This window comes from Xiphophorus hellerii, chromosome 5 (genome assembly GCF_003331165.1).
Source record: "Xiphophorus hellerii strain 12219 chromosome 5, Xiphophorus_hellerii-4.1, whole genome shotgun sequence".
Classification (NCBI taxonomy): domain Eukaryota; kingdom Metazoa; phylum Chordata; class Actinopteri; order Cyprinodontiformes; family Poeciliidae; genus Xiphophorus; species Xiphophorus hellerii.
In genome coordinates this window covers 6,930,599-6,942,379 of record NC_045676.1, presented here as the reverse complement: position 1 = coordinate 6,942,379, position 11,781 = coordinate 6,930,599, and the positions used below count along the sequence as shown (strand labels likewise).

Below are 11,781 nucleotides of genomic sequence, written 5' to 3'. Positions count from 1 at the left end.
TTAACTCCACCTGTGTTCCTTGTTCCTCGTCAATGTTTAGCTTATTCGTCGTCAGTGTTTCCATGTGCCTGCTGCTCGTTGTTTGGACTGTGCTTCATCATTAAAAACATCATTATTCATCATACCTGGGTCCGCTGCGTCTGCCTCACCAACCCTCACCGCACCACTTCATGACACACACCTGCAGTTTTGTTAAAGTTTATTAGTGAATAAACTGATTGGAATTTTTTTTATTTCACCAGATTTTGTTACTTATATGAATTATTGTCATTTTGGTCCTTAAAATACCAAAAACAATTCACATAACTTTATATTTTGTTCCGTCTGATGATGTAGTTTTGAAAAATTAAATGATTGATAATTTGAGTACTTGAGTAGATTTTTTACCAAATACTTTTTTATTCTTACTAGAGTAATTTCTGGGTAACTTGTTACTTTTACTTGAGTACAAATATATCGAAGTAGTACTACACTTACGTAATATTTTGGTACTCTGCCCACCTCTGCCCTCATGTTGGCAGCGCGAGCGACTCAAGTGCGCCCGCACGTCAGTTTTGGTGAGAAACTTTGAGGAAAACAGAAGTGGAGGACAAACGTCCCTCAGGTCGTTTAGCTCTCTGCCGAGGAATGCTTTCTTTAGTCATTTTCAAAGCGTGAAATTCTTCCCACTAGCAAAATTTAGAGCTTGTTTATCCCGAAGAAGAAGAAGCTGAGATGGAGAAAGAGGGAGGGGGGATAAAAACAATTAGCCTGCCCTAACTGAGTCAGGGTTTGATCAAGAAACGGTTTTCCTTCCTTTTTTGTGTGATGGGAAACTTTAGAAATCAGCGCTCTTCAAACAAAGGCGCTTGTGCAGCGAGGCAACAGCTGGGCGGATCAATGCGACCACGTGCCATCCACCACGTGTGCAGCCACTTTTACCCCCCTGTCGTCTTTTTATGGTGGGCGGGGGGTACAGACCGAGGGAACGGGGGGGAATTTTATCCCAAATATCCCGGAAAGTTGAACTGAACCTGATTTTAAATCCCCATTCAACCTCTGAACTATGTAGCAGGAATTCATACTGCAGAGTGAAGATGTAAACAGTGGGAGTCATTAAGCAGACGGGTGGTGTTTTTATAATATTTACTGATTCTGTAACGGAATTTTAATCTGTTTATATTGAACAGCGTCTTCTAGTTAACTTAAAATATAAATATACACTGAAAGTAGAGATTTAATGAGTGATTTTTAGATAGAAACTGCACGTTGACGCCTATTTTTTACGCAGATGTCTATTTATTTAACGAGTAAATCTGTTTATTTCTTTTTTTTACCTTTGGAGGATTTTACAATAGTAAACATCTTGAAGCTGGTTTGGACTTCTTTTCAGTCCAGACTGCTCAGTGGGAGGTAAGGGTCGGGCAAGAAGAGCAGGAGGAGGAGGGGCCCATTTGCATGTTATTACCATAGCATGTGTCAGTGCCGTATAAAACAGGCTGCAGGCGGCCTCGGCCGGAGACAGACGCGCAGTTCACCGTGACAAAACACACTGGGAGGGAGGCTGAGGGAAGCATGGACCAGTAACTATCATCACCATTACGCACTGGATTTACGCATTATATCGGACCAGAGGAGTTTTGGTTTCCTTTTCTTTTTTTAAAATCTGCGCTATAAACTCCCACAAGTTCAGTTTGTTTTTCCTTCAAGTTCGGTTTTGGGATTTATCCTCTTTGGTTCCTCGGGAGATGAATCCCAGCAGCGGGGCGAGCAGCGACAGCGGTTGACTGAGACAACACAAACGAGCTCAATGCATCTTCCTCAAGGGGACTGAACAGGGAGCCAACAAGTCCCCATACGTTTTACTTTATTTATTCCTTATTTATTATGTATTTATTAAACATGGGACGCGTTATTCTGCTGACTCTCACCGTCATGTTCATGTTGTTGTGCCAGGTTGGTCTTCAAATCTTTACCTCCAACATTAACACATGATTTATCCCCTCCATCCACTAGTGAGTGACGATAACGAGTTTATTTCCTTCCCAGGGGTTCTGTTCGGGAGTTTTTGAGCTGAAGCTGCAGGAGTTTCTAAACAAGAAGGGGGCTCAGGGGAACAAGAACTGCTGCAAAGGAGGCCTGACCTCCTCCTTCCAGCAGCAGTGCGAATGTAAGACTTTCTTCAGGATCTGCCTCAAGCACTACCAGCCCAACGCCACGCCGGAGCCGCCGTGCACGTACGGCGGCGCCGTGACGCCCGTCCTGGGCTCCAACTCCTTCCAGGTCCCCGACGTCATCCCGGAGAGCGCGTTCACCAACCCGGTCAGGATAAACTTCGGCTTCACGTGGCCGGTAAATTCCGATTCACTCTCGAAAACAATGCGATTCGCGCCATTTTAATTGAATCTCTGTGCGTAAAAGTGAGCGCGACGGCTGAGCGCGCATGAAGTTGAGGGCAGGGGTGTTTAGTTTCAGCAGCTTTCAGAGCAGAGAGTGTCGCCTTGGGGTTTTTTAGCTGCTTGGTGTTTTCACCACGCTTCCGCTGGCCACCTGTCTCACCAAGCCATTTGTGTTCCCAGGGGACCTTCTCCCTGATCATCGAAGCGTTACACACCGACTCCAAAGACGACCTCTCCACAGGTAGGAACCAAATCCTCCCTCTCCAGCTCAGGCACTCACCTGCTTTTTGTTACATCCTTTTTATTATGTTGTTTTTTAGAGAATCCAGAGCGCGTCATCAGCACAATGACCACCCAGAGGCATCTGACGGTGGGAGATGACTGGTCCCAGGACCTGCACACCGCAGGCCGGACCGAGCTAAAGTACTCGTACCGCTTTGTGTGCGACGAGCACTACTACGGGGACGGCTGCTCGGTGTTCTGCCGGCCCAGAGACGACGCGTTTGGGCACTTTACCTGCGGAGAACGGGGGGAGATCGTGTGTGACGCCGGCTGGAAGGGCCAATACTGCACGGAGCGTGAGTTTAAGAAACTTTTATTACTGGAATGAGGTGGAGGAGGCATCAAATATGACTTTTAAAAAGAGTATAATACAGATGTGGACGTTATCGTAACGCTTTTGACACGATACCTAAAAACGACCATCACCTTCCTAATTTTCCAAAAATGGTTTTCTTTATTGCCAAAAATTCACTTAAAAAAAAAAATTACATTTAAAAATGACGATATTTGATTTAGAACTAAATTATGGTATTACAAAATATTAAAAAATGTCTGGTTTGTAGTCAGAGGGTCTAAGTGCCGTTAGAAGGGATCTTGTGGGTAAACACCACGCGTCCCCCGGCCCCCTGCTTCTCCCTACACACACACACACACACACACACACACCCACACACACGACTACTTGATTTATTCTAAGGAAAGTTTTTTGGAATAATCTCACGCGTGCCATAAATTTACATGCTGCCTTCCGATTGGCTGCTGCCGGAGTGGGCCGGACGCTGATTGGCTGAGGCGGGGGAGGTATTGTTTGAAGTGGGCAGCTGCCGGCAGAGAGGAAACAATGGGGCAGCTGTCGAGCACTGGCAACACACTCGCCAGCTGTCCACTCTTATCTGCCCCAATCTGAGACTCTGAGACATTAAGGAGAGTGTGTGAGGGTGTGTGTGTGGTGTGTGGGTGGGTGAGTGTGTGTGTGTGTGTGCGTGTGTGTGTGTGTGTGCAGGGAGAATGAATAAAAGAGTTTTGACCTGCAGCAAAGGAGGAGAAGAAAAAAGGGAGGGTGGTGGGGTGGCTGTGGGGGTCTGTGTGAGAGTGTGTGCACTTTGGGGTACACACACTCTCACACAGACTCTTTGTCTCTGCAGTATGTTGAACAGAAAGTTTTAGGGACGAGATTAAGGACACTAAGTTTGAAGAAACAGTTTACACTGCAAAAAACACAAAATCTTACCAAGTATTTTTGGTCTAATTACTAACACAATTTTGTAGTACACTTGAAATAAGACTAAACTAATTTACAAATAAGTTTTCGCCAATATAAATGTTCTTGTTTTAAATAAATAATTACTTAATATTGATAAAAAATTAGTAAAAATACTTTTTAAAATCAACATTAATGGATTATTTACTTAAAACAGGCTCCCATATTTCACTGTAAAGTTACTTGTAAGTTTGTATTGACTTATTTAAAGTCTGTTAAGATATTTGTACGATAATCTAGACCAAAAACTTGGTAAGATTTTGTGTTTTTGCAGTGTAGGGGCAACTCATCACTTTGTTTTAGATACAAGTTTAGCTTTTAAATCTCCAAAAATGAAAATCAGTGATAAACCTGCGTTTCCGTTCGCACATTCCTCTAAGTGCGACTTTCATTTTCTCTTGCTGCGCAGCAATTTGTCTGCCGGGATGCGACGAGGAGCACGGCTTCTGCGAGAAACCTGGCGAGTGCAAGTAAGTCTCCTTTTATTACTGAAACAGCAGCGGAGTAACACGAGTGGACTGATCGGTGCGCTCCCTCTTAATTGGACGACAACAGGTGCAGAGTGGGATTCAAGGGGCGCTACTGCGACGAGTGCATTCGCTACCCGGGCTGCCTCCACGGGACCTGCCAGCAGCCCTGGCAGTGCAACTGTCAGGAGGGCTGGGGCGGGCTTTTCTGTAACCAAGGTGAGGACCGGGTCTCCTGAGAGCGCCACGGTGACGAGAGAGGAGGGACGGCAGACAGAGGACAGGGGGAAAATGGGACTGCTTGTTGGGTTTTAGAGGTTCTGGCACTTTGGGATTGATTTGGACTCTTAGACCAGGAGAAGTTTGAACTTTATTCAGAGTTTGCAACAAATGATTTGGTTCCTCCCTAAAAATCTGATCAGATATCAGTTTAATCATTTATTGTGACTAGGGATGCACCAATCCACCACTTTGATGTCCGATACTGATACCGATATCTGAGGTTTTGTATCGATCTTACACAGAAAAACAATGTTCAACTGACTTTAAACGTTGAATTTTTTTTAACACAATTATTTGATAACTCTGCACCAGTGCAGCACATTTAATTGCACCAATAGCATCACAAGATTATAAGAACAAGGAGTGCACTGCAAAAACACAAAGACTTACCAAGTAATTTGGTGTAGTTTCTAGTGCAAATATCTTAGTACACTTAAAATGACACAAAACTAACTTATAAGTAACTTTTCAGCAAGATATAAGCTTGTTTAGAGTCAATAATTACTTTATATTGATGAAAAAGTACTTGTTTTATTGACAGAATATTTTCCTCATGACATGGGAAAAATATCTTATTATAAGTGAAATAATCTGCCAATGGATCTAGAACGTTTTCATCAATATGAAGAAATTATTGACTCTAAACAAGCTCTTATGTCTTCTTGAAAGGTTAGCTGTAAGTTACTTTCATCTTAGTTCAAGTGTGCTAACATATTTGCACTAAAAACTAAACCAGAATGTAGTAAGCCAGGGGTGTCGAACTCCAGTCCTCAAGGGCCGCTGTCCTGCAACTTTTAGATGTGCCTCTGCTGCACCACACCTGAATAGAATAATTAGGTCATTAAGGCTCTGGAGAACTGATCTACACAAGGAGGAGGTAATTAAGCCATTTCATTCCAGTGTTTTGTACCAGTGGCACATCTAAAAACTGCAGGACAGCGGCCCTCGAGGACTGGAGTTTGACACCTGTGTAGTAAGCTTTAGTTTTTTTGGAATGCAGTGTAAAATAAATAATAAAGAAACTGAAACTGACAGCAATAGGTCGACTACCTCAGTCAAACATGTAAAATAAACCGCAACAAACCTGTAAACATTTTCAGAAAGTGCAATTCGGAATGCTAAATATAATGTAAGGTAAGTTTAAAAAACAACGTGTTGCCAAGCTAGTATAGAATTATACCGAGTAGATCTGCACATTGCCAATGACACCTGATCTAGATTTTTTAAAAATATTGGAACCGATACAGATATTAATATCACATTGTTGCATCTCAAATAGGTTATCATGATAAGTATTAATTATGTTGAAAATTCCCCAGACCTGACTGTAATGCTTAGATTGTTAGTTTTACTATTTTCTCCTCTGTTTTTAATTGGGAGTATCGATAAACATAAATAAATCTGAACACATATGTGCAGTTTAGTGACTAAAAATTACACTTTTTATATGACTGGTGTCCTAAAGAAACACATACAAATGGGAATGTGTTTCAAGAGCATCATTTGTGTTTGTGGGGTTATAATTGCTGCGACATGTAGAAACAGCCTTACGGTTACCTAAAAAACAGAGTAATAAATAGTTATTTTTGTCACTTTTATCACAATAGTATCACAAAACACCAGAATAAAACCCATAACTGTTATGGTTGAAACAAAAAAAACAACCAAAGCGTGAAGATAAGCGGCAGAGATGGGGAGCCAGAGATTTGGTGAAATGTAGTGGAAGACAAAAGGCATTCTGACACTTTGGTTGTGCCATGTGTTGCACTGAGCCTAATCCACATGTTCTGCTGCGTCCTTCCAGATCTGAACTACTGCACTCATCACAAGCCGTGCATGAATGGAGCCACATGCAGCAACACCGGCCAGGGCAGCTACACCTGTTCCTGCAGGCCCGGCTTCACTGGGGCCAGCTGTGAGATCAAGGTCAACGAATGTGCTGGAAACCCCTGCCGCAACGGGGGAAGCTGCACTGTAAGTGTGGAAAAAATGAACGTCTAAATCTAGCCTGGCACCTGCTCCACTTATTCAGACGAAACCAAAGAAGCCTCTAAAAAAATATCTGATGTATAGCTGCAGATGCAGCAGCGAGAAAAATCTTGACGTCAACCCGGTGTGATTATTATTCCCCCCACTCAGGATTCAGAAAACACATATAAGTGCAGTTGCCCTCATGGTTTCTATGGCAACAACTGCGAGTTAAGTGCCATGACGTGTGCGGATGGGCCTTGCTCCAACGGAGGCCGCTGCGCCGACAACCCTGATGGAGGCTATTTCTGCCAGTGCCCCACTGGATACGCAGGATTCAACTGTGAGAAAAAGATTGACCACTGCACCTCCAGTCCCTGCTCCAACGGTAAGAGACGCTGCGACCCGAGGAGTTTATGTTCTGCTGCAAAGCTCTGCTTTGCAAATGTCTGCAAGACTTTATCGGGGTTCCACTAATGTAAAAAAAGAAAAAGCACACAAATTTTACTGTTGTGGTGTTTTCATTGAATAAAAAATGTAATTAAAGTCACATAAATCGTATTAATCATTAAAAAACATGCCGTGTCATCATCATCCAACCGCTTCCTGTTGTCTTCTTCATCTTTTCTGGCAGTAGTAACATCCGGTTGTTGATCACATGACGTGTGATGCGTAAGAAGTGTTTCCATTGCAGTTTTATGAAAAGCAACCTAATTCTAAAACATTTTTTGTGTTTCCATTAAGCAAATTTGTTTTCCTAAATCCAATATGTGAAATTATGTGGTCACTAGCTGCGTTTTCATTAACCTTAAAATTTCACCAATTGAAATTGCGAAAATAAATTTGCTTAATGGGAACATGGCAATTTTGAAAAACTGAAATTTTTTAATAGGATGTAGTTTTTCTTGACCTTTGTACTCTGCAAAACTGCAACAGAAACACTTTTTGCATCACACGAGTCACATGATCAACATCCGGCTGTTACTACTGGCGGAAACTATGAAGAAGACGACAGGTAGTAGTTGTAAGATGATGGAGGACAATGTGCATCTGAGCTCTCTCAGCATCACACAATTTATAAAAAGTTGTGTTGAATCCATAGCCAACTGTGATTTCCCCAAAGCAAACGCTATGGGTGTCCAAAGTGTGGCTCGGGGCCATCTGTGGCCCTTGGAGAGATTTTGTGCGGCCCCCCCCCAACTGGAATTCAAGAATCATAATAATTTGTCCAGTGATACTCACTTATTACCCTGATATGTACATATAGAAAATATGTACATTATATTATATATATTTACATAAATCTAATCTAAAATCTAAAATAAGTAATATTAAAAATAATTTTATAATTAAACTTTCTTACAATAGAAAATAACACAAAGTAAACTACATAGTGACTTTTACTGAAAAGCAGATTTTGCTGCTTTTATTTAATTTCTTATACTTGGCTGAATGTAGCAAGTGTTTTGAAGGTGAGTGACTCAAATCTTTTTCTTAGAATACATTCGTTCAAACAATTTCAAAACAATTTGAAAACTAACTACAATTTCTCTTAATACAGAAAATGTGCAAAATTATTTCAAATTTGGGATTGTTTCTACAAAAAACCCCAATAAAATCAGGCAACTATAATTGCTTGATTTTATTTTAACCTTAAATTATTTTACTATTTCTTGTTTGTGACTTGTCGATTTTGGCCCAAATGACCAAAAGTTTGGAATACGGGGTTTGTTGCTCCAACGCCTGAATAAAACATCTCTTCTGATTGGCTGGCAGATGATGAGCAACATGGCTGAATTATGATTACATCTCATGTAACTATTTACTGCCATGAGTTTGAATGATTTATCACATAAACAACCTTATCAACGTGCGATTTAACGGAAACACCGCAATTGGGAAATTGTGTTTTTTTGACATTAGCTGAATATCGACAAACATTTGTAATGGAAATGCAGCGACTGCAGGTCCTTAAGGCCGTCGTCTCTTTGAAGAACAAACAGTAGCATGAGAACTTGTTTCTGTTTCAGGCGCCCGCTGTGTGGATCTAGTCAACTCTTACCTGTGCCAATGCCCAGAGGGTTTTGCTGGTATGAACTGCGACCAGACAGGTGATGTTTGCTCTGCCTATCCTTGTCAAAATGGCGGGACGTGCCAGGAGGGCCCCACCGGCTACACCTGCACCTGCCCACCCGGATACACCGGCCGCAACTGCAGCTCCCCCATCAGTCGCTGTGAGCACAACCCCTGCCACAACGGTGCCACCTGCCACGAGAGAAACAACCGCTACGTCTGCGCGTGTGTGCCCGGCTACGGAGGCAGGAACTGCCAGTTCCTGCTTCCGGAGCACGCCGCGATCCGAGGGTCCGAAGTCCCCTGGATGGCCATCGGCTCCGGCGTGGCTATGGTGCTCCTGCTGCTGGCCGGCTGCGCCGTGCTGGTTGGGTTTTTCCGATCGAAAGCTCAGCATAGCGTACAGGCGGAGACGGGGGGCGAAGGAGAGACAATAAATAACCTCACCAACAACTGTCACCGCGGTGACAGGGACCTTGCTATCAGCGTGATGCCGATGCCAGGCGTCAAAAACATCAATAAAAAGATGGACTTCGGCAGCGGCGACGCGGATGAAGATTCTTCGCCAGGAAGGAGCAGCTGCAAAAGCCGACATCCACCTTCAGACTACAACCTGGTGCGGGAGGTGAACTACGAGCAGGCGGCCAAGGAGGCCATGCTGGAGGCGGCCTGCGAGGACAAGTATCAATCCTTGGACTCGCTGGAGTTTGAAGAGAAACACAGCAAACGTTTAAAATGGTAAATATTTAAAGCAGGAAGCCGGCAGGCCAAATGACCCCCAGCAGCCAAAATAGTAACGCTAACGTTGTGTTTTTGTTTCCTCTCAAAGCGATGCATCAGAAAAGAGAGCCCCAGAACTGTCTGCATGTGCGGACACCAAGTACAAATCTGTGTTTGTGATGTCAGAGGAGAAAGACGAATGTATAATTGCAACTGAGGTGAGTTTATCGATGTCTCACAGGAAAAATGCCAATCGAAAAAGTACATTTTCATCAATATTAAGAAATTATTGACTGAAACAAGCTCATATATATTGCTGAAAAGTTACATCCCGGCCAGGATACCTAGGTGGGCCCCATATGGGATAACTGAGAAGGTTTTGTTCCGGTGGTCCTACATGAATTTACCCAGATAGATTTTATATCTGAGAAAATTTAAAATCTAGATTTTCTTTTTGGGTCAATTGATGTAGGGCCAAAACCTTCTCATTTATCCCATATGGGGCCCACCTAAGTATCCTGGCTGGGAAGTAACCTTTCAGCAATATACAGCTCTGGGAAAAACTAAGAGACCACTTAAAAAGACCAGTTTCTCTGATTTTTACTTTTTATATGTATATGTTTGAGTAAAATGAAGTTTGTCCTTTTATTGTATGAACTACTGACAACATGTCTCTGAAGTTACAAGCAAATATTTATTATTTATTAACAAAAAATGAGAAATTGTCAAAATAATGAAAAAGATGCAGTGCTTTCAGGCCTGAAACAATGCAAAGAAAACAAGTTGATATTCATTTATAAACAACAACACTAATGTATTAACACAGGAAGAGTTCGGAAATCAATATTTGGTGGAATAACCAGGTTTTTAATGGGGTTCAGTGCAGTGGGCTCTTAGTTTTGTCCAGAGCTGTATTTCAGATTGTTTTAAGTCAGTAATTTGTTAATTGATTAAAAAAAGTACTATTCAATTGGCAGGTATTTCACTTACAATGTGAAAAATATCTTGCTAAATAATCTGTCAAGTAGTTTTTATCAATATTAACAAATTATTGACTTAAAACAAGCTCCTGTATCTTGCTAAAAAAGTTACTTATAAGATAGTTTTGTCTTATTTCAAGTGCGTTAAGATATTTGCTGTAGAAACTAAACCAAAATTACTTGTTAAGATTTTGTGTTTTTGCAGTGTTCACATTTCACTGATCTAAGTAACATCTAATTTCTGTTTCTTTTCCCACTTTCCCAGGTGTAAGACGCTACCAATGGGCTGCCGGTTGCTCATTTGCTCTATGGGAGAGTTTTTATGCTCCTTCAGATGCTGCTCTAACCCTAGGGGGCGACGTCCCGCCTTGAGACTGCTGCTGATACAGAGACGTTTAACTGATATTCAGAGTGAGCTGGTTCTCTACTGGTAACTAAGTGTAGGCAGCGGCGGCCTGTGGGATAAGAACTGGCACGGTACAAAATTTAAAAAAGTAAAAGTGATGTAAATGAGCTTTACAGTTGAACGTAAACTGTCAGTAAGCTTTCCATTCTGCCTTTCGTTGGAGATTATATGTAAGCATTGGCAATAAAGCAGGGGTGTCCAAACTTTTTGCTACGTCGGCCAAAATTGTAGACTCAAAAGTAGCAATAAAAACAAAAAACTCAACCTAAAATCAATCAAATAAAATAGCCTGATATTTATTATAGATCCAAAACCTGGAAGGGATTTTTACAACGGTGCATCAGGGCCTTTGTAGATAAAAATTAGGAGTAAATTTCTGCCAATAACTCAAAAAAAATGTTAGAAAATTTTCAACATTTGAAATTCAGAAATTTTTGTAGAAAATTTCTAATATTAATCTAGACATTTTTTTTCTACTAGGTAAATTCAGAAATTACTCTCAAAATGTCTGAGATTTTTGGCAGAAATTTACTACTTTTTTCCCCCTAATTTGGCCCTAATACAATGTAGCAGATTTTGCATATTTGTATTGAAAGAAAGTCATTGAATACATTTGAATACATTTATTTTCAGTAATAAGAACAGGATTTGGGTCACTTTGTTTCAAAACGTTTGCTATTTTTAGCCAAGTTTAAGAAATAATAAAAGCTGATCTTTTGTTAAAACTTTGTGTTACTTTACATTTTCCTGTGTAAGAAGATTAAGTGGTGACTATTTTCACCGTGGCTACAAATTAAAAGTCTCCATCTGCATCTACGGGTCAAATTTGTATCATTTTTGAGTTGCAGTTGGGGGGCCGCACAAAATCAGTCGAACGGCCACAAACGGCCCCCGGGGCCGCGCTTTGGACACCCCTGCTGTAGAGCATGCTACAAGTTTTATTTTATGCAACATTTGCAGCCGG

The 11,781-nt window shown here is 41.6% G+C and overlaps 1 protein-coding gene across 1 annotated transcript; it reads left to right on the top strand.

Annotated features, from left to right (window-relative positions):
* The first annotated feature begins 375 nt into the window (after window positions 1-375).
* Window positions 376-10,906, top strand: dla (deltaA). Its single transcript, XM_032563379.1, has 11 exons — window positions 376-1,935; window positions 2,029-2,331; window positions 2,559-2,619; window positions 2,699-2,956; window positions 4,331-4,391; window positions 4,477-4,607; window positions 6,475-6,644; window positions 6,810-7,026; window positions 8,669-9,449; window positions 9,541-9,649; window positions 10,677-10,906. The coding sequence occupies exons 1-11, from the start codon at window positions 1,867-1,869 to the stop codon at window positions 10,680-10,682; spliced, it is 2,166 nt and encodes a 721-aa protein (XP_032419270.1). The 5' UTR covers window positions 376-1,866; the 3' UTR covers window positions 10,683-10,906.
* The last annotated feature ends 875 nt before the right edge of the window (window positions 10,907-11,781 follow it).

Coding starts and splice junctions, on each gene's coding strand:
- dla (XM_032563379.1), top strand. CDS start 1,867: ATGTATTTATTAAACATGGGACGCGTTATTCTGCTGACTCTCACCGTC. Junction 1,936..2,028: donor TGTTCATGTTGTTGTGCCAG/GTTGGTCTTCAA, acceptor TTTCCTTCCCAG/GGGTTCTGTTCGGGAGTTTT. Junction 7,027..8,668: donor CTCCAGTCCCTGCTCCAACG/GTAAGAGACGCT, acceptor TTTCTGTTTCAG/GCGCCCGCTGTGTGGATCTA.